This window comes from Buceros rhinoceros, unplaced genomic scaffold (genome assembly GCF_000710305.1).
Source record: "Buceros rhinoceros silvestris isolate BGI_N320 unplaced genomic scaffold, ASM71030v1 scaffold39116, whole genome shotgun sequence".
NCBI lineage: Eukaryota > Metazoa > Chordata > Aves > Bucerotiformes > Bucerotidae > Buceros > Buceros rhinoceros.
Window position 1 is genome coordinate 906 of NW_010420012.1, and position 22,250 is coordinate 23,155.

The following is a 22,250-nucleotide window of genomic DNA, read 5'->3' on the forward strand; positions in this document are numbered from 1 at the left end:
TTTGCTGTAGGGGGCTTGGGAAAGTAGGTCTAAAACCATATTTGAAATTAAATTGCAACGTATCTACAAAATTCAGGCACACTGTAAAAATTAAAGCTCTTCCAAAGATCCTTTCAGCATAAATCAGTTTCCTGCCAGATTTTTGGGGAAAAAAATAGACATTAAAAGAAAATAATAAAATAATTAAAAAAGCAAACTTTGGTGTTTGAAACAGTTATTTGCTGAAAGTTTAATGCAGACTGATCAGGCTGATAAATGTGGAGGGGTTTTGGTGATGTGTGTGATTAGTCCATTAACACATAATAAACCAGAACACCAAAAAGCTTATTTCATTAATACTATTTTTGAAATAATTTAAATTTTATAGTTCAGGTTTGGTGACTGATTACTTTATAGTTTTCTTTTTGTACATAGCCAAGTATCATCTTCGAGATTACCTGTGCAGTTGTCATTTTGCATTTCAAATAAATCTGTGAACATTGGTATCTACAAACTCTTTATTTCCAGTCTAGATTTCTTCCATTGCTGCATTAACTTGGTGTTACTGCTGCTGTATGTAGGTTTTAGCCAACTAAAACATGTCAGAAAAATCTAGTTGAGAGATGCCTTGTCTCACAGGAGTAGTATCTTCAACAGTGTGACACTACAGAGCCACCTCCGTCTCAGTCACGGCTGTGCCATGCTAAATCCTGACGGCGCCCATCATCTGTTGCTGTAGCCGTTTGTATCCGCAGCCAAAAATTCAATGTTCTTTTGGTCTAATTCTGCTGTGACAGAATAAGCTATCGCTCCATTTGTCCAGATGTGCTGTTTGGTGCCAGTATTACTGTTGAGCAAGTGCAAATGCATTCTTTTGATTTTCTTTGCTAATCTTGCAAAGCACAATAATGTTGAACTAAATATCATAGAAAACCCACACAGGAGGAATGATGCAGTATAGCTGCCGGTTGTGTCCACAAGCCAACCTGCAGAAAACAAATCATGGGTTTTTAAAGGTCCACCAAAATTGTGATAATTTCCAAATCCTGTGATCAGCAGGAGTTTTATAAACTTCTGGCGTTATTACAGAGTTATTATATAAATACACTCAAACAATATGGGTTTACATCATTGTCTCTAGACTTTTACCTTCTGGAGCAGGAAGGGATTTGTCCTCAGCAGGCAGATACAATTTTTATGGGCTTTTGTTTAAAAGTCAAACCCATGAGAAAATGCACAGCAGTCAAGACACTAAATAAACATCTTTCAATTGCACGAGTTTAACTGGCATCAGATCTTCATAGAGAAGCAGCCAGTGAGCTAAACCCTAGGCTCATGCATCACTTAATACCATTTTGCAATAATTTTTGCTATGGAAAACTAAATTAAAAGCCTCAAAAGCAAGATTAATTGGGAATTGATGTGAAGACCAGACAAAATATGCAAAACCTATATATATATATATATATAAATGGCTGCCTGAAAAAGACCTCCGACACTCCACAATATTCAAAACTGTGTCAAGTTCTTTCTAAAGAATTACAGGAGTACAGCTCTCACCCTTACTTCACTGTGATGGAACCAGTGGAGAAAATTATGGTTAGATATTACAGTGATGAGCTTGTGACCAAGCAGTAATGAAGTTGACTCGCCACCTGTTCAAAGCAGTTTGGAGATGAAAAGATCAAGTCCTCAACACTACAGAAACCTTGGAACGAAACTCTCTTCAGGTTACATTTTCAAAATCACATGATTTCACAATAAAATCTTCTGTTCCTTAATCTTGCACAGTTCCTGAATTACGTGAGGTGATGAGGTAACAGCTCTTAGAAGCCTCTTGCCATACTGTTTTGGTTTTTAAAATTAAAACTCATTCTGTGTGTAAAAATCATCCCATCAAACAGGGCTTAACTGGGATCTAGAGTCTTAAGAAGGTCTACATGTATTACTTCCCTGCCCAGGGGTTACCCTCCACATTCAGTGTGCATTTGCTGTCCTTCCCCTCCTTTTACATCACATCAATAGGTAAATCAGAAGTAGTGATAAGATTGCAGGAAAATCATTTGTGAACTGACCTGCAACAGGTGGGCTCACTAGATATGGTATAGCATGCAGAAAATACACAACGCCCAGTGCTGATGATAAGGAAGAAGTCCCCACTACATCTGCTGTCACAACAGGGATCAGCGTTACATAGGCTCCATCAAAGTAGCCAAAGGCAAACGAGAAAGGCACGAGCAAGGGGAAGTTTTGGAGAACTGGCAGGAAAAGACAGCAGAGGCCATCCATTCCCACAGCAAAGAGGTAGCAAGAGTGCCGATGCTTCTTCAGACACCTGCAAATTTCAAAACAGAAAAGAAAAAGATTAACACTGGACCCAGCTTCTCAGATTCTATGCCCTGGCAGCAGCACTTCAGTCTCAGTCTCTCTTTTATGTAGCTCAAATTTAATCCATTTTCTTACATATTCTTTGAGATGAAAAGCTCAGCACTGACGAGCCCAGATAGGGAAAGTTGCCCACCTAATTGCTGCAGAAACATCTGGCAAGCAGCAGCCCATGCTGCCTGCAGTGTTCTTTGGGCTGCTCCCTAGTGAGGGAAGCTGCTCTGCTGCCAAGATTTTGCAGCCCTCTGAAGTTTCAAATGTCCAAAGCAGTATTCCATTGGGCTTTACATCCTTGCTCAGCAAGGTGCTTCCAATATATTTTTTTTAAATTACAGTATAGCTCTCTCAGCTGTCATCCTTCGCATCAGCCCTTAAACACTTGAGTTAGCATGAGCTAAGTGAGATGGCAATTCCCTTTCCCCCTGCCCCACAAAACCAATAAGTGATTTTTCCCACAAACTTAATAAGCACAAAGAATGTGTCCTGTAGAATCAAAATCATTCTTAGTTTAGTCAGTCTCTACTGATGTTACAGATGCTGTGCACAGATGTTTGGAGTAAACTGAGTTAGCAAAGACTGGTGAGTTGTTATATACTGGAAAATGTATAACAATTCTAGGTCAGTCCTTCTGAGAATATGCCTGACAGTGTTGGGCCAGACCCTTCACCCTTTTCCATAACTTCTGTGACTCCCCAGCAGCACAAAAGAGATGGAAAGGCAGAGGAAGCAGAGTGAGATCCTCTAGGAAGTAGAGATGATGCTCAACATACCTCTGGCAGGGGATTACGTTTGCACTGTCAAATGCAAGAGCATTGCACAAACACATCATTTCTTCAGGAAAGAAATTTAACCAGCAGAATTGAACAAACTCAGAAGAGACAAAACCGTTAAAATGTAAGCATTTCTGAAAGCTAAACTGTGTGTTGTTTTTTTTTTTTAATGTTACACATCCTACAGAAACAGTACATAAAGTTAACTTTCACATGTATTACACCTCACCTACAGCCAGCCTCCCACCAGCTAAAGCTTACACTTGCTTAGCCAGAAGTCATTACCTTCTGTCTGTTAGCCACCCAAAGGTGATGTTACCAACGATGTCTACGACACCAAGTATGGACATGAGAAAGGCAGCCTGGTGATGACTCACTCCAATGCTCAAAGCATAAGGCACTAGGTAGACAAAAAGAGGGCTACAGCCATACGCCATAAATAGAACTGACACTGCCAGCACCATGAAGCCTGGCATCAGCAAAAAGTCATATTCCTTCCATGAACAGTAGCATAAACATTCATGAGACCACGCTTTGATTAAAGGTGAACAGATGGACATTCGCTTTAAGTCTTGTTTCTGTGCTTCAGAGATATAATCCCGTTCAAGAAACTCAGGAGCAGTTTTACGGTCCTCCTTAAGAGCAATAGGCCGCATCAAGGCACCACAGACACAGAGGTTTAAAACAAAACCTCCCAGGATGAGTAAAGCTCCACGCCAGGAAAACTGCTCAATTAAGAGCTGGACCACAGGGGCCAGGATGAAGGTACCAATTCCACTTCCTGACATGGCTATTCCATACGCCAGCGCTTTCCTTTTGTTGAAATATTTGCCCACCATCGCGATGGCTGGAGAATAACAGAGTGCAAACCCAACTCCTAGAAGAGAAAGCACAGTGCAGATGGCTTAACACTAAGCACAACATATGGAACACATTAAAATAAACCACATAGTCTACTTTCATTAGCACAAATGAATAGGAAGCTTTTTCTGATTCTGTATCACACAGCCCAGTCACAGTGTGAAGAGAAACCAGGATGACTCCTTGCTTCCACTGTCAGAGTCACTGACTTGACAAACCTAAGAGACTATCATTAATCCGCAATAACAAGGCTCAGAAGGAAGTGATGGGGTTCACGTGATGACGAGAACAAGGATGATCAATAAACACCAGAGGAATGGTGTGTCAGCCTCTCCTGGATGCAAGATGAGGACTTGCCTCAGGAGTGCGCAGATGCTGGCGCTGGGCACACTGTCCTGATGAGGCACCACTTCACGTTTCAGTCTGTTGCAACCCTGAACACTAGTTTTCAGCTTTCTGAAACACAGCACAAAGAGTCTGTCTCTGTTACTAATATTCTACAATAAACCTCTTTTATTCAGCTAAACAAACTCCACGCAGCAGCTGCTTGGAGTCCTGACCATTTTAAATCCCTGCCTGCTAGTAAAGAGGGGGAAAAACCTCAGAAAATAAAGCCATGTCCAATTTAGTAAACAAATAAAATCCATCTCTTGGACTGGGAAAAAGATTGTGCCTCTGCTGCAGAACCAGAGAGCAGATTTTTATCATCAAAAGCTTGCCCTAACACTAAAACATGTATTTCTGAATCAGCCACAGAAATAGGTTTCTGACTAGGGGTTTTGGAGTATGTCGTACACTGAGGCTCAAATTGTACCCACTGCCTTTGGCAGAACTTGCCAATAGAGGAGATAATCACCTAGTGCTGTAACCAGTTTGCCACGTTCTCCTCAAGGGCCACACTATGCGGGACAGGCACTAAGCCTGCCGGGACAGGCACTAAGCCTGCCAGGACAGGATAAGTGGATTAGAGGGAGTGTGGACAGAGGGTGCCTGCTCTGGCACTCCTCAGGAGGTGAGAGAAGGAGCAGGACAGAGAGCTGTGGGGGCAGCAGAGCTGCAGGAACATCCTTGAGCTAGACATCATCACTCGAGAGCTGTGAAAATCATACCAATTTTTTTTTAGTGAGTTGGCAGGGGGGAATAGGTCCCCCTCAAAAGCCAGTAATTGTCCTGTGAAAAATGGAAAAGCACAGTTTGGGGCTGAAAATATTTTCATACCTCTTAGAAGCTACTTATTGCTCAGCTACTTATTGCCGCTCCCCCATCTCACCTCTGCTTCACTCCTTACTCTTTCAAGCCCCCCAGCTGTTATAGGTTGAGACATTCACCAGTTACGCTCCCACCTCCTCTCTGGGTTGGGGCACCACCTCTAGCCTTTACCAAGAGTTCACCTCTCCATTAATCAGTCTCCACAGACTAGAATTTCACTGCTTGTAGAATTGGCTGTTTACAACTCCATGTACGAAGTGCAACTGCTTTTCCATCTCAGTATTCGCAGCAGTTCTCTCTAAGAAAGACTTGGTGGCATTAGCATGGTATGTGGCACAGTCCCTCGAGTTACAAGGAGCCTTTTCATTTGTTATGAGCACATTTGTCAAAGATTAACATTGTAATACAAGAGTGACATGTACTACAAGAAGGATTTTTTAATTTTTTTTTTTTGAACAAATAAGCTGTTGGCAGCATGTGAACTGCAGTAATTCCACCAACTTGTTACTAAACAGCAGGGGACCAAGTACAAGGGCTTATATCACCGTGGCTACCAGGTCAGTATTAATGAGGAAGGAATGTCAGTGTGACCATGGGCACCTCTCAAGTTCCTCTGAGCACAGCAAACACAGGGAGATAGGACAGAGCAAAGATACTTGTTACGCCATACTTGAACGCAAAAGGAGGAGCTGCTACAGCAACACTACCAACCAGAAATTTGTTTGCTTTTCAAATGGAATGTAAGACAGACTAAAATAACGTGCACAGCTGAGGTACCAGGTATTTACCCAGTGTTCCTCTGCCCACTTACTATTCTGATTTAAAATATTTTTTTAAGAATATGTAAATATCTGGAGACAGTCTAGAACTACTACCATAACAAACTCCTCCCAAATCAGAGGCAAAAAAATAAACTCTCTTTGTCTATCACCTGCAACAGCACTCCTTCCTGACCTCCCATAATTTCTGAACTGTATCCATCTAACAGAATTTAGAGAGTTGCTTTTGCAGTGCGCTGCATATGGACTGTATGAGACTCACTGAGTACTGAAGCCCTCACTGGGGCAGCCAAAGCCTCTCTTTTACAATGAAGGGAACAAGCCTGAGTATCTTCACGGACTAGTGGAGTGACAACATGACATGGAGATCACCCCTCTTGAAAGGAAGAAGCACCATTTTTAACATTCCTGTGTAGTTTTCCTGGAAGGAACAAAGGGGCTGAATGCCTCCTACCTGTGAGGACTCCTAAGGATAAGTAGAGATGTTCCAGGCTGGTGGCGAATGAACTCAAAATTAGTCCAGTAGATGCAAGCAGCCCTCCTAGCATGATACCAGCTTGGCAGGATACATGATTACTGATTAAACTCCCAAGTGGGGCTTCAAAAAAAGAAAATAAAGCTGGTAGTTAATGGCAGGTCCTCACACAGTTTGTTGCAACACACATCAAGGAACAGGAAGCAGTAGGCAAGCAGGAGAAAACTGTCATCGCAGCTACACAGAGTGATCCTCCAACATCCCCCCACTGCAATAGTGTGAGCACCAAAAAATTTCTAAATTCATTTTCTTGAAAGTCAGGATAAAACTGAAATTTATACTAGCTTTCTCAGCAGCCATTTTCGTAGATCAAAGTCATTATGGGACACAACTACTCTGCAGTTTTGGGGATCGACTGTTCATTACTCCACGCCTACAGCACTGAGACCTTGCTGCACCTGGAATTTGCATTTCAGCCCTCAGTAACTTCAGGCGTCCTTCCTCACTCCTCCCTGTCCTTGTGGGCTCTGTGTTAGACTCAAACAGGAGAGGTCTCGCATCTTCTGGACCATCTCCAGGGTTGCTGCCTCTCCCCTGCACTTCTCCAATGTTGATGGCTCCCAGATCATCCTGCCTTTACCATGGGGTGTCATCACCAGCCCTCTCCCTCTCCACTACTTGCAATGCCAGGGCAAGGTTATCCTTATTTCACTTTTTTCCCCCCAAGATATAACCTGGCTGACACAGGAAATGTTGCTATATCTCATTCCAGCTGTGTCCCTGTGCCTTTGTAGCAATTTTCATGGATTAACCCTCTTTCACTGTACTGGGGCATGGATTTTCACCTAGCTGTACAGTATTGAAGTAAACCCATGAGAAATTCAGTACCACTGCTGCGTCGATTCATGTCATTTTTGGTAACAAAAAATTTCTTTTAAGGGAAGAGGCTATTTGTAAACATTGAGGTTTGCTAAAAGGAGGATGGACTGTGACTTGATTTGAAGGCAAGCTGTACATCCTGTGCTGAGTCTCAAATATGATTCCAATCAAAAGGCGAAAGAAACATGTGCTCAATTAGACAGCTTGTCCCACTAGACCTCGACAAAAGTACATTTCTGAAAAGTTAGATCATTTGACAAAACAAAGTTCTGCTGTTCTATAGTATGAAGACACTCCCTTCCTGCACAACTCTGCTGGGGTAAGCAGCTTGGATATACCATACCCCAGAGAGCCCACAATACGTCTCTTTCCCAGCTGACTCCACCAACTTGTGAACATGCTAAAAACAGATGGAGCTGAAGAAAAAGGAGAGACATTTGTCTTACAAAGGTAATACACACCACAAAGCATCGTAGCACAATCGACAATGGAGTGGATCCAAGCTGTTCTGGCATAATCCTGCCCAAAGTATGCCTGGAACTCCACAAAAAAAATGGAGATGCACCTAGGGAAGGAAACACGAACACCAATCTGTTGAACATGGGCTATTTGCCTCACAGAAAACACTGGCCTCATTCTTCAGGTAGGGTACTTGCTTGAAAGTCCTCCCCAGCTGCCAGAAAAATCAAATCTGTGGTTTGCCTAAATCCCAATGAGATGGAGAGATTTTTAAACAGTTTCTAAGGGATATTGGAAATGAAGGGCTACCTTAATACATGAAGGACAAGACGTGAAATGATGTGTGCAAGCTGAGTAATCCCAACAGCACTCTGTGTAAGGCACCTAGGCTAGGGTGATGCAATCAGAGACCCTTGCTTTGCACTGGCAACAACGGAATCATGAATTGGTATCCGACTATTATCCCAGCAGCGGGACTGGACAATTGGGCTGATGTAGAACCTAATTCAGATAGATAGCTACTCTAGAGAGATTACGAATGTTATAATACCATGTTTCTCACTGTGGTATCTGCTGCTAGATTTTTGTAATTCACATTATTTTATCTGAAATGAAATTGAAGTTGTAATTATCACCAACAATTTATAGCCCACATCATGAAGGTGCTTCCCTGGTACACAAAGCCCCAGCTCCCCAGATCTTCACTGACCTGGTTGCTCACTAATGGTGGCATTCACATATGCCCAAACTGGCAGGGCAGGGCCAGCAAAGTACCAGTGGAGCCAACACCACCTATAGTGATGTGTTCATGAACGCACAATTGAAAAGCAAGTGAAAAGCAGCTCCACATGAACAGAAAATCTAGACACAGCAGGAGATCGTGGACCCTCCAACAGTTTATTAAAATGCTTCCAGGAGAGGTTACTTTGCTCTGTTTAACAAGTGTTTCTGTTCTGCTTGTCTGCAGGGGAATGAACTAAAAGGCGGCATAGTTTTATTCTGGTTTCTGGATTAGGAGGAGAGCCTTTTTCCCTCCTCTTTCTTCCTCTTGGCAAATCAAACGCCCACTTTCTTCAGCTTTTTTCTTGCACTTACTTCATTCTTGTATATACTTCAGATGTGTGCCACTTCATCCAGCCACTGGATGATTTCATGGGTGTAACACATTTCACATGTGAAAAAGACATTAAATCCACTAGGAAATTTCTACTGTTATTACAGAATGGGTATATTTGCACACATAAACTAACGTTGTGTCAACATTTCCATGCCCCTTTATGCTGTTGACTCCAGACCCTAGACTTTATATCCCTAAATCTGGGAGATTTATTTTAAAAGAAATGTAAAATTTAGGTACAAACCGCTGTATTTATATTATACTGACCCTCCAGGAAGACACTTAGTGTTCCTCACTTACCAGGGTGTCTATCTCTCTGCTTAATATAGCTAAAATATCCATGTTCATACACACGAGGCTCCTCTGTCTCTAGTCGACATCAAAGCCACCCAACAGCAGCTGTGGAAGCCATCTCACCCCAGATGTATACATTAGGTTTATGCAAGGCAGCAGTCTATTCCTGTTCTTTCTATTTTTGAGAAAATATGTCCTGCATATTTTGGATACCAGAAGGGTATGGAGAGGGGCCTCCTCTCTAGGGCACGGACCTTCTCAGCCGGGATAGTACCTGAAATGCTTGCAATGGGAGACTGGGGTATTTTACAGGAGACAACAAATCCACAAGGACTAGCGAAAATGAGCATGGCTATGGGGTCAGAGGGACACAACAGACCCAAAGACACAATACATGATTCCTTTCTCTCCGATCAAACCACCAAAGCCTGAAATAACGCTGCCTGCACCAGGCTTTGATTCTGCCAGAAATCAAGGAGAGAGTGTTGAGAAATAGAGGAGCTGTCAGAGGAGGCAAGACTAAAACCAGAGGGCTCATAATCCCTCAGCCATCCCCACAGCGTTAGGGATTTCTGGAAGCCTTTAAAAATGTAGCAAGAGAGAGGTTTGTACCTAGCCAGAATAACCCCTGTCGCTGTGGGCCATCAGGGGAGGTCCCAAATCCTCTTCCTAAGGAGAACAAAAACAAACACACACACAAACAGATATTGCCACAAACAGGCAGGAAGACAAGTAGCAGCCCCTTTACCTCGTCACGGCCCGGGTACAGATAGTGACAAGGAAGCAGCCGGCAACGATCATCCACCCCCAGCCTCCATCGGGAGGGCGGGCGTGCAGGGCCCGCCGGGTGGCGACCATCGCGATTCCTCCCTGCTCCCTGCCTCAGTGGCAGGGGACAACTCCGGCCGGCTCGCCCAGTGTGGGCCGGGGCTGCCTGGACCATGGGTCGCTGGCCATCTGAAAAGAGAGAGACAAGAGAAGAACAGGCAGAGAGGTAATCAGGGTACATCGCACACACGGAGAAACTGCACGGCTGGGCTAGGACATACTGCTTTGCCTTTACCCTCTAAAAACGAGGGGGTTCTTTCAAACATCATTTGTGAAAATTTGTTGTAAGCAAGAGTGCCGTCAGATCTGGCCCTGTGTCTGGTCTAATTTATTTCAGGGTAATTTGCCCAGCAGCTACATCCTAGCACACGATACCCTTTTCCCCCACAAATGTCGTAACACATAGGCGTAAGTCACGTAGTTCACTGCAGCTCATTTACCTTCAGCGGGCTCTCCCCACACACACCAGTCCCGGGCCTGGACTGTATTTTCAACTGAAGTCTCCACTCAAAGCAGCTATATTTTTCAGTGCAAAAATTTTTATTTGAGGGAATACAGTTTTCATCCTTGTATGAAAAGGAATATTCACTGCAAAATCAGAGCAGATCTGATGATGAAATGACCTCATTGTTCTCATGAGCTAAACCTTAGATGAAGGCTGTAATCAGTCAGGACATAGTGACTTCATTTTCTAAGCATGAACAATTCACTGACGGTTAGATCTGGCCTGTTCCCCTCTCCCATCCACTTAAATCAAAGTAGTGTCTGCGTCCAGGCTGTGGCATGGGCTCCAAGTGCACACTGAGTGCTGCAGGACACTGCAGGAGACTAAACGATGTCCACTAGACCCTAGATGAGTGATCGAGTCATGTGTTGGAGTAGCTTTGTTAATGCTGTGGGACCAACAGCCCTTAGTCCTTTCTGCATCAATTACTGCATGGCAGGGCTAGACTGAGAGACCTCAGAAACCCTGTTTCACTCAGTGCAGGAGCACACAGTGCTGCTTGTCACTGCTGGGTTTCAAACCACGTTTTTGCCGTCACCAGCAGGCACCTAGCTCCTGGATGAACCAAAGATTTATAAGACATAAGCAAATATCTGGGATGTCTTTCAAGTTTTGCTTGGAGAGAAACCTCAAATAGCTTCTACATCACCCAGTGTGACAGATGCTGAATATGCAACATTCCCACTGACAAGAACCACAGGCTTCCCAGGAAATGTTACCTTTACAGCACATAAGGGGGCTGTCAAGCTACTTCAAAGAACAAGTCAAGAAAGCAGTTACATGGCTAGCAATGTGACTTCTCAGATCCTGAAGCTGCTCAGCCAGGTGATGCTCAAGGCTTGGCTCTGCAAAGCCCAGAACTCCCTGAGCCAAAACAGCAAGGTACCCCAGAACCAACCCAAAATATCACCACAGGTGAACCTCGGAGAAATATTTATCAGCTGCCTTCCCTGAAATATCATACAGTGCATCTCAAAACCATTACAAAATTATTTCACGAAAACATACACACATTACCAAACTTAAAGGTGAACAGCGTAGGAGAAAAGAGGAATGACAAAACAAACAAAAACCACAACACATTGAAAGCTTAGCTGAATTTCTACTAGCTGTAAATATTATCCTGTAACAACACTGTATGACAGAATCAATGTTATTTTTTAAAAAAGGTTTGGTAGTCTTCCAGTTTAAAAAAGACGAATTACGTTCATCTACATACTTGGCTTTCAAAGCTCACAGATTTCAGCTGATCATACAGGGCATAATCAAGCCCTATATGCTAATTCAGCCCATAAGTGGTAAAAACAGAAAAAATAAGAGCAATTTTCAAAGACAGGAGTCAAGTCCAAAAGCCAGTGGTGTGCTGTCATATGAGGCGCTTGAACTGCCGTGGGAAGTGAACAGTGAAGAGAACCATTTCTAACCTCACAACAAAATGTGTATTTGTCAGCACTTCTGAGCAGTGATTTAAGGTAACCGTGGCTGAAAAAGTGTCCTTGAAAAATAACAGTGAATAAAAACACCCACAAAAGATGCTAAAAATGTGTTATACAGCCATCCAGCTAAAAAAGATACCATGAAATATCTGTTCCAGGTTTGTGTGTATTCTTAAAGCACCATTTATTTGTGCCCGTGTGCTACTCAGCCTTTTAGCTGTCATTCATTTTACATGGGGCCAAAAATGCTGTAGAGTATTTGGGAAGAAAAATTATTGTCCTGTTTTCTCTCTTTGTATGATAGACTTTGCTAATATTTATTTATAAGTAAATATTTGTACAAAGATTTCCAATGATTCAGAGCCAAAAGCAATTTCCACCATAAGCATTAGAACATGTACTAATGCAGCCCATGTTATTCTCTTCTCCTCGATCAAACAGATGTCACAAACATCTGTTTCATCATAAGTTAAATTGTATTATAATAAAGTCTCTGCAAGGTCTGTGTTACCTTCTGCGTTTAACATGGAGTCTAGCACAACAGGGATCTTCCCTGCAGCATGAAGTACTATGACCATATCACGTGCACTAATGACTTAGAAGAGGGCTCAGGTATGACAAAAGGAAAATCTCTAAGGACCTGTTTTGCTCATCACTTCCATGGCTCTTTGGAGAGATACACATTGCTCCACTCTGATTACATAAATGCTTCACTCTTTAAAGAATAATCCACAACTCAAATGGGACATCTGACATAGCTACAGTTTGAATTATACAGCCATGGACACAGAAGCTTACAAAGACCAAATAAGAATTCACAGCTGGGGTTACAAGAGCTTTTGTAAGCAGCCACCAAACCTGGTATCTCATGCATAGAGGTTCCTGAGTGAGTTTAAACGGTCCTAGCTGGATGCAGTCTTTACAAGGTCATTCCTACAGCTCATTAGAAAAAAGACAAAGAAAGTGAGATCCAATTGAATTTATGATTTCAAACTTCATCTTCAAGGTATTCAGTTGCTGGGATTTACATACATAAAAGATCAATGAAAGCTCTGAAATGGAGAGAGTTTGCCTTTTCTGACACTTTCTAACACACAGCTAAATTTGCCAACACAGCTGATGGAACTTTGTGAGCTGCCTCTACAGGAGCCCACATGATCCCAAGGTCACCACTGGCCTCTTCACAAGCCTTGTGATGTTTTGCTTGAAGTTTAAAGTTCACATTTTGACCTTTCCTATTTGCTTCAGGACAAACATACAGCAGTGCCAGTGTGTACCCACACCTTCCTTCCCTCCCCACTATGTTCTGAAACAAACTCTCCAACACCAACACAGACAAATTGGGAAAAAAGGTAGATCAGATTGGCTAATTCAGTAAAATAAGAACGCATGTGTCTAGGCAAGTGTAGCATTATTCTCAAAATCTACGAGAGAGGCTGAAAATGCATGCAGTCAAAAGTTAGTTAGAGGATGCCAGGCACATCATAGAGAAGACACATCCATGGATTTGCCACTTGACACACACACTCTGTATGTGACTTCCAGCATGTGCTGCTGATTTGTGAGCAGACTCATGTGTTGATTCCATCCACGGAACAGACAATTTTGCAGGGTTTGTGTTACATGTTGAGTAAGCTGACATGAACGAATGACTGAGTCTTTGTTTTTAACTAACAGGGTCAGTTATGCATCCCTTTCTATACAGCTCCAAGCAACAAGTGTCTTATTAATTATGTACAAATATTGGATCAACAAGTTATCTGATGGCTAAGGCAGTGGTTATATGATCCTTCATGTTGAATCAGTGAATGACTAGATCATCAAGCAGTACAATTTAATGCAAACCACCACCACATCCCTCTCTACTTAGATGGAAAACAAAATTCAACACTTTTGTAGGTGTCTGGTTCTAACCAACCCACAAAAAACAACAACAACAAAAAAAAAACCAACAACCAAAAAAAGCTGGTATCCAGTCTAGCATGAAGCCAGAATGGCACAAATAGGCTATACCCCAATTTGTCAATAAAGTCTCCCACTGCATTATCCTAACAAATTTTCTTGAACAAGCAGAGCAAGTACTAATGCCCTGCACCACGTGGCCACCACATTCTGCATCAAATACAAAGGGCCTCAAAGGTGGGTTTATTGTATTATTGCAAGTTTAATATGTTACATTCAAATGCCTAGATGATTGAATAGCCCATAAGAATCCATGACAGCCACCTGAATTAACAGGGCACTTAGAAAGTTCAAATTACTTTGCTCAAGGGTTTCCTGGCAATCACAAGTAATGTGGTTAGGTGGAGTTTGCATAAGCACATGATACATCACAGAGGGATCCCGAGCAATTCAGACGTACTTCTGCATCTGCAGCACTTTTGCAGAGTCTTGTTAAGGCAGAGCTGCTTGTTTTGGATCTGAGCAGTATCTTTCGCTGCCCCTTCTGGAGGGATGAAGATTTAATTTCAAGTTATGATTGTCAAGGGTGGAGGAAGAAGTTCCAGGAATGACAGAAGAGGTAACAGTAACTCTTCAATAAGCAGAAACACACACAAAATTTTTCAGAGGAGTCAACAATCTCCACATACAGAGCCCTAACTAATTGTATGCACGAAGGCAATAGCTGGGTGCTGAAACCTCAGGCTAGGTCTCTGATCCAGCTTCTCCAGGCAAGCTTCACATTGGATCTGAGACCCCAGCTGTACGTTAACGTACTTGGGAAGAATTTGATGAGATATCAGGCTAAGCAAACACAGATTAGGTATTTGGTTACGTGATCATTTGCTGTTATTTTCACAGAACGCTGCCTGCCAACATACACGTTAACAGCAAACATTTAATGAGGTTACAAGCAGCTGAAAACAACGATGTTATAAGAAATGCCTGGCCAACGTAGAAATAGGCCACCCAACCTTCCCACAGTGGGATCAATGCAAACCTCATCTCCTTGACTTTGTGCTTGCTTCAGGGAGTACTGTGCCTTTCATAGCCACTGAACTAATAGGCAAGTTAAATAATTACCTTTCTTGTTGCTGCACATGTCTAATAAGCACTTATTATGTCAACCTGGCAATTTTCTTCTGAGGTTAGAAAACTTGGTTTGCTTACTTGCTGGTACTGTTTTCTAATTATCCATATCATGGATAATACAGTCCGTGGACTCTGCAAACAAAGTCGAACAGGCTCAAAGCCCATACTTCGTATGAGCAACCCTGTCTTCCCCTTCCCAGCCCTATCTCAGTTTGCTCTCATGCTGCATCTTTTTCTTAACCTTTCAGGTTCAGGATAAGACTCTTACTGCATATCTGCTCCACCTTTAGCACTGTAAGGCCTGTTCCCCACTGGCAGTGTTGGTTGCTATTATAACATATCATCACAGACATGCCAAGAAGCTCCTGCTGCTTTAGACAGCTGAAAGAAAGCAGGGTTAAAAGAAAAGCTCAGGAAAGTGCTCTGCACTTTGCAACATTTGCTAGATAATTTTCACTCAAGCATTAAGTAAATGTGCTTGGCCATGAGCTCAAAGAAGACGTAAGTGGGGTGAAGGTGGCAACAAATTCTGCTGATCCCTCAGAAAGCCTTAGTTGCCCAGAGTGCCCTGACAGCTCACTGAACAGTGACTGATCCCCAAGTTAATACATTAGGTGTGATTTAGCAGAATAAATAACCTATCAGTTTCTTCAGCAGCTGTTTTTGAGAACCCTAGAAAGAAAACAACTGCTCCCGAGAGCATCTCCCTTACTCATTCTGCTCAGCCAGTGGAAAGGAGCGGGTGAGGTTACTAAAAAGGCTCTACTATAACCTTGCACTCATCACGAGGTCCCTTTTGCCAGGGAAAGGAGCACAGAAATCCACGGCAGCCTAGCAACTGTCCAGCACGACGGGAGCCACTGACCTTGTAAAACACAGCACACAGCCAGCAAAGCACTTGCTGCCCCCTTCACCTGCTCCTGCTTTCACCATGAAGATTTTCTTATTTAAACTGATTCCATAATGACATTGCAATAGCATGAAGATATGCAGCATTCGTGAGATGAAGTATGGAGGAATAGCAAGTACAGGCACACCAGCCCGTCCAGGGACCGGGTGTGGCTTTTTCCCCACCTTGTTCAGCCGCTCCATTTACAGCGCTGGCATACTGGGGCAGATCCACCATCTCAAGAATGCTACCTCGCCTGACAAACGTTTTGGATGCTTTTTGAAAAATGCTCCATTTGCAGAAAGGTATGTCTTCAGTCAGAGGAACAGGCTTAAGGTCACAGTTGTATCACAGCTGTTCCACAGCAGGAGCACCCAGTTCCTAGACCATACCGGGGGTTCTCACCTCACTCCTTTCTGTTTTCCATGCTATCCTGGCTCAAAAAATTAAAACGACTGCGCATTAAGCTGCCTTTGCAATTTGGTTCAGAATGTTATGGAAGGATTTTGTGCAGTTTATCCCAAAGAAGCTGGCCCAGATATGTATACTAGCATAAATAAGCACAGAAACCAACACTTACCTGTTTGGTAATACAGAGATGCACGAGAGAAAAATGAGAAAGAGACTTACCTAAAATTTTCTTTCTGGATCAGCGTAAGATACATACATACACATAAACTATACGTGCCATTTGCTATCTTCACAGCAATGATGGGTTGGCCTGAGAAACTTGCGATAGTCTCTGTGTCCAGAATGACAGGGCACATTCCCAGAACAGGTTCATTCATACCACTGAATTTAAACCCTATTTTTCTTGTGAACAACAATGTACACAGCTTTCAAAGTCACTTTGAGAACATTTGTGGAGATTAATTTTATGAAGAACAAGTATAAAGCAGCTTAAGCATTGCTGAAGAAAATTCATTAATGCTTAGTGTGAAAGGTAACAGAATTGCATTTGCATATATTTACTACATTTACCACCCTATGCACCTAGCTCTAGAGCAGTCTTAATATTTTCCTGTATCTACCATATTCATGTAGCTCTAGGACAGTTCTACAATCTTTCTTACTTATCTTGACCTTAAGACTGTAACAAGCATTAACTATTCGTAGTCATTTGCTACATTCCTTCTTATTAACCTATTGCTTTAATACTCTTGCTTTCTGTTCCCTTTTCTCTGACTCTGCTCTTTAATTTAAAAACAAACAAACAAACAAACAAACAAACCCACAGAAGAACAGAACTATGAATAAAAAAGAATAAAAAGGGCACAGAATTAGCAAAGGATAGAAGAGGAGAGAGAGAAGAAGAAAAATGTTAGATAATGAGAAACATTGTATGTGTTATGTGACATTGGATCACAAGGAATGTAAAAAATTAAATGTTTAACATGTTTTGAAAGAATTAATTTTTTAGGTCTTGAAGGATCAAGGATGACCCTCTCTAACAGTCAGCAGTACCAAAATGAGCTTAAACCAAGCAGTAGGTTAAAGGGACCTGGCAGAATACTGAGTACCAATTAATAAATTTTGTCACACGTTTCTCTAACTCCACAGTGTCAGGGATCTCCCCTCCCAACTGACCAGTGTCCTCACCTGAGGCTTGCTAGTCTCTTGGCGCATTTCCTACATCTCATCAAATACAGTAGATCACGTGTCAGTGGGACGCAGTATTTGATATGAGCACAGGAGATGCCAACAGCTGCAGAACATTCTATCAACTGGATTGTCAAGAAATGGCATTTTTTCAGCCTCCTTTTGCTTTGTCCCCCCCAGCAACTGGATACCATGGTAGGCACTACAGTCAGCAGTCTGGCAGGCAGATAAATTCCAAGTTGTTCTTAAATACATGGGAAGTAAAGACTCTTTAATTCTGTACAGCTCATGGGATTCCAAGGCTATTTCTAATCTGTTTTCTCAAACAAAGACTTGTCCCAATCTGCACACTAAGTTAGCTATTTAACTGGAGAAGTCCAGCTTGTTTTGCCTTCAGCAGAGGCAATTTATCAAGAGCTATATGAGTATGACTTCAACTTGTTCAAAAACATCCCAAGAGGTCCTTTCCAACTGCATGTTCCTAAATAACTCCAGCATAACCAAGCATTTCAAGGCTGCTACACTACATCCTCAGCTTTCTTCTCTGCTTAAAGATGTCTCTGTCCAACCTCTAGATAAAACCAAAGTTTGTGCATTCCTCAAGAGATTGGCAGGTTGGTCCACTAAAATTTTCCTTGTGTGAGCCAGTAAGCCTGAGAATTGTGTGTATCTGTATAACCGGGATACACACTGAGCTTCTCAGATGTTCCAGTACTTCTCTAGCACTGTTACAAGTGGTTAACAACAAGAACCACTTACCTGAAAGTTCATTTAGGAAACTGTACCAGAACCAAAGCAAACCAAAAATTTAAAACTTAAAACCAAACAAAACCAACCTGACTTTGTAATACAGATTGTAAACCAGATTGCAATAACTTTTTCCATTTTTTTATCTATAATATACCTGCACAAATCCAGACGGTTTACTCTGGAAATCTTTAACCTCCTTTACACTTTTAAGGAGGAGTTTACCTATGATACAACATCACAGCAACTTTAATAAGCCTATTTGTATTCTAGTAGTACTTTGAGACTTCTAATCAGAGAGCGGCTGTCACGGTGCTAGTCATGCAAATATCTAATAAAACTTGCCCTCCATCCAAAAATGTATCGAGATACAGAAGATGAACCATATGAGAGCCCAGCTTAGTAACTCCCATTGCTATGCTGAGCAGCAGATAATCCTCATTTGTTTGTTGGTACGTATGAGGGAGGGAGAGGGCTGTTGAAGAGGACAGAGAGAGCAGAGCATGGATGTGGGAACAGGAGAAGCAACGTGGAAACCAAAGGGATGTTAAACAGCTGGTAGAGAAGGGAGGTGCCAAAGAGTGGTATAGGTGAGTGGGTGGTGCAAAAGAGGGGCAGGAGCTGAGAAAACTCCCTTTCACCCAAGATCAAAAATACTCAGAGCAGAAAAGTGAAAAAGATGCGAAAAAGTAAGGGTTGTAGAATGGCACAACATCCATTAGCTGCTCCCCTACCGAGAAGCACGACACTGGGAAAGGAAGAGCCACACTGGCCTCACACAATGATCACATTGCAACACTGGTTCCTTGATTTGTCAGATTCACCAGAAATTGCTAAACCAAGTGACATGGCTAGAGCCCCAACAGAAATTGTTAGCATCTGCTGAGTTGGTAGTGCTCAGCTGAAAAACGTCACGCGAACTTCCTTTGTCTATGGAAACCACTGTATAGGGCTAACAGAAAACCAAGAGCCTGACAGAAGGAGCCTACAGCAAAAGGCTAAGCAAATCATAACGGAAACGTTTTGACCCTTTAACATAGTTTTTGGGTAGGTTAGTCCTTTAATAATTCAGGTTAACTGTAGAGAGTAAAAATATACAAAGAAGCATTTTTGCAGAAAAACCCCTTTGCACATAAAGCTTGATTTTAACCTCCTTAAGCCCACCTGGAAATGTGTATTTTTGATGAACATTCTGAAAGGTTTTTAAACTAACAAGTGCAGTACTCACCATTTCATTTTTCATTGTGATGAAAATAACAGCTCAACTAATTTCCTTGAGTACCCGGCTGTCACTGAAATCCAAGCTGAGTCCATCGGCACACGCACCTTTAGCAAGGTTATGGTCATGTGTGTTCCATCAAACACACACATTTCCTCACTGAGGGGAGGCCTCTGCTAACTGACTAACTGATAGGCAACAGCAGCGTGGCTGTTGTTATCGTCACTGTCTCTGTTTAACATCTTCATTCCCCTTCCTGCAACTAAGTGGGGGTGGCCAAAAATTGTTACAAAAAGTGTCAGGAAGCCTTTCGGAAAGGAAACAATCAGTCCCTGCTGTTCAATAACTGCAATTACACAAGATGACAACATTTTGAACTTCTGAGGAGAGATTGCTCGTGACATTATCTTATGCTTGCAACATAGAGATGTGTCAGAATTTTCTGATATTTGCTATTTTTCTAGTATCTCTCCATTTTTCAATATTTCTCCTTCCTAATATCTAAAATACCTATCTCTAATAATTATTTTAAACACATGGTGAGTAGGCAATGGTTGTGGAAGGTTTGTTTGCTTGTTTAACAAGTTATCTGTATGTTTCTGATTTATAATTACGGTACATTTATGTTTTACTTTTGAGTTTTATAACATCATTAATGATGACTAAGCATTTTGCATTTATGGTTAAACTTAAGTATGTGATAGTCCAATCATTTTCTGAGTCACCCTATCTGTACGAGGATCTGTGCACTTCTTTAGGTCAGGCACTTCGTAGTATCCATTACAGCGTTAAAAAAAAGTTAACATATGGTCATAACTGTTCAAAAATTCTGAAAAAGCTTTTTATTCAAAGCAGTCTTCAGCTGACACTTTTCCCACATCTGGTATATTAATTTTTTGATCTTCAGGAAAATCTTGCCCAGAGAAAGAATACCACTGCAAAGCTGACATGGAACATGTGAGAACTGGACATGTTTTTCTCAAACCATCATGCAGTCAGTCTAGTAGTGGAAATCACTACTCTCCCCTTCTTTTACTGATTCTGCAGCCCAGATTCTACTTTGGTGATAAGGATCCAAAAATCAACCAGTCTTAGGTTAGTTGGAGATGACCTGACAAAGCAGATACCAAGCAAATGCTCTTCTGATCCCTCCAGAAAAAATCAGGATGTTATCAGGCACCCCAGGAGAGCTCAGGCACTGACAGTGCAGCTGTTCCTGGATAAAACCGAGGGACTGAAGACTATGGAGTCACATCTTCCTGCACCCACTTGGGAGTGCCAGAGACCACCCAAAATCTGTTGTGACTGTCAGCTTTGGTAAGAAATCAGTGCAGATGGACATGGGTTGCAGCATACATCCCCTCTGTGGGGGTCACAGACTGGGGAAATGCTGTCAACCGTTCTGTGGAGTCCTGGGAGAGCTGCCAACCCCGCACTCAGACAGTCCTCAGCAGAGGAGAAGCCAAGGAAGCAGGAGGCAGGATCATGGGAAACTGATATGCCCTCACCTGAAAATCCCAGTGCTGTACTTAAAACGTATTTGTACTTTGAGCTCTTTCGCAGTTGTCATCTTTTCAGCTTTTCAATTTACAGTAAAATCTTCTTTAAGTTATGCAAAAATAGTTTCGTTTATAACGTCTTTGAGGTTCCTGGCTGGATTTTAGTAAAGTGAGGAACTGCTCTTAAACAAAGACATCTCTTTTCCTTGTTCTTGAAGTTTTCAGAACCTGAGTAACACTGTTAGGTTTTTAAAAATTCACACGGGAAAATACTTTTCACTGTTGATTTTCAAGATGTAAATGTTACACAAGTGTTTTCTAAAGGGAAAAGAGATTATTATTTTAGAAAACCCTACAGAATAAGCTGTCCAGAAGATTGCCTCTATTTACCTGCTGTTCTAGGGCTGTGTTACCACCAATTTATCACCTTCTCCTTCAATAGGCAAGATTTGTTTGCAAAACTAATGTAGCGTGAAAAGGCAAGGCAGGTTATTTCCTCCTGTTCACACCATCTTATATTCTGAAAGGAAGCTATAAGGATACCTAATGCCATTTGTGCTCTTCTAATGGACAATATACACCACATGACTGCAAAGTGTCACCATGGTTTATTTTTCTTGGGAGGTTTTCACTGAAACCTTGAACTCTGTAAAATTAAGATAGCCCTACTATCATCCCAAAGCCACAATTAATTTCCCCTTTAATAATAATAATATATAATTATTGTTTATACAACGGCACATTAATATAATTCCCTGTAGGAATGGAAGAAAAATCTCTAAGTACTAGAAAGACAACAGTTTAAGACAAACCTAAGACACCTGCTGTTTCATGAAACAGGCTTCTAACAGCAACTGCTGATGAATGCTGCTTTAGAGGGTTAGGTATTTCTGGGAAGTCATTGCACAGATCACATTTATTCTATTAAAAAAGGCATAATGTATTATGTATATTACATATAAATAATAGAGCCATAGGTACATACCAATGAACACATCTCTGCACCAGAAGGCTTTTTTATGTGCGCCCCTGCACACAAACTCCAGAAAATCACATCAGGGAAGCTACTAAACTGGGAAGGAAACATCAAATACTAAAACGAAAGACAAGGAAACAGATGGGGATCAAGAGGAAAAACCTCTTAGAATGCCATAAAAAAAAGAGCTCTGACCAGGAAGAACACATGTGACAGCATGCATACTGTGGAAACATGAATCTACGTACGACTAACAGTTTGTCATAGTGAAATCACGCACTGGAAGTTAACAAACAACCGACACGTCTTGGG

The 22,250-nt window shown here is 41.9% G+C and overlaps 1 protein-coding gene across 1 annotated transcript; it reads right to left on the reverse strand.

Moving 5' to 3' along the window:
• Window positions 1-702: 702 nt before the first annotated feature.
• Window positions 703-10,065, reverse strand: SLC16A12 (solute carrier family 16, member 12). The gene is made up of 6 exons (XM_010139150.1): window positions 9,956-10,065; window positions 7,799-7,902; window positions 6,438-6,581; window positions 3,420-4,011; window positions 2,055-2,314; window positions 703-965 (listed from the first exon to the last, which is right to left on the reverse strand). The coding sequence occupies exons 1-6, from the start codon at window positions 10,063-10,065 to the stop codon at window positions 703-705; spliced, it is 1,473 nt and encodes a 490-aa protein (XP_010137452.1).
• Between the last annotated feature and the right edge of the window lie 12,185 nt (window positions 10,066-22,250).

Bases quoted from the DNA above. Each gene is read 5' to 3' on its own strand.
- SLC16A12 (XM_010139150.1), bottom strand. From the start codon at position 10,065: ATGGTCGCCACCCGGCGGGCCCTGCACGCCCGCCCTCCCGATGGAGGC. The intron at 4,012-6,437 runs GTAGGAGGCATT...TTTCTCTTCTAG, and splicing joins ATCCTTAGGAGTCCTCACAG to GAGTTGGGTTTGCACTCTGT. The intron at 966-2,054 runs GTCAGTTCACAA...TGTTTTCTGCAG, and splicing joins AGTGAGCCCACCTGTTGCAG to GTTGGCTTGTGGACACAACC.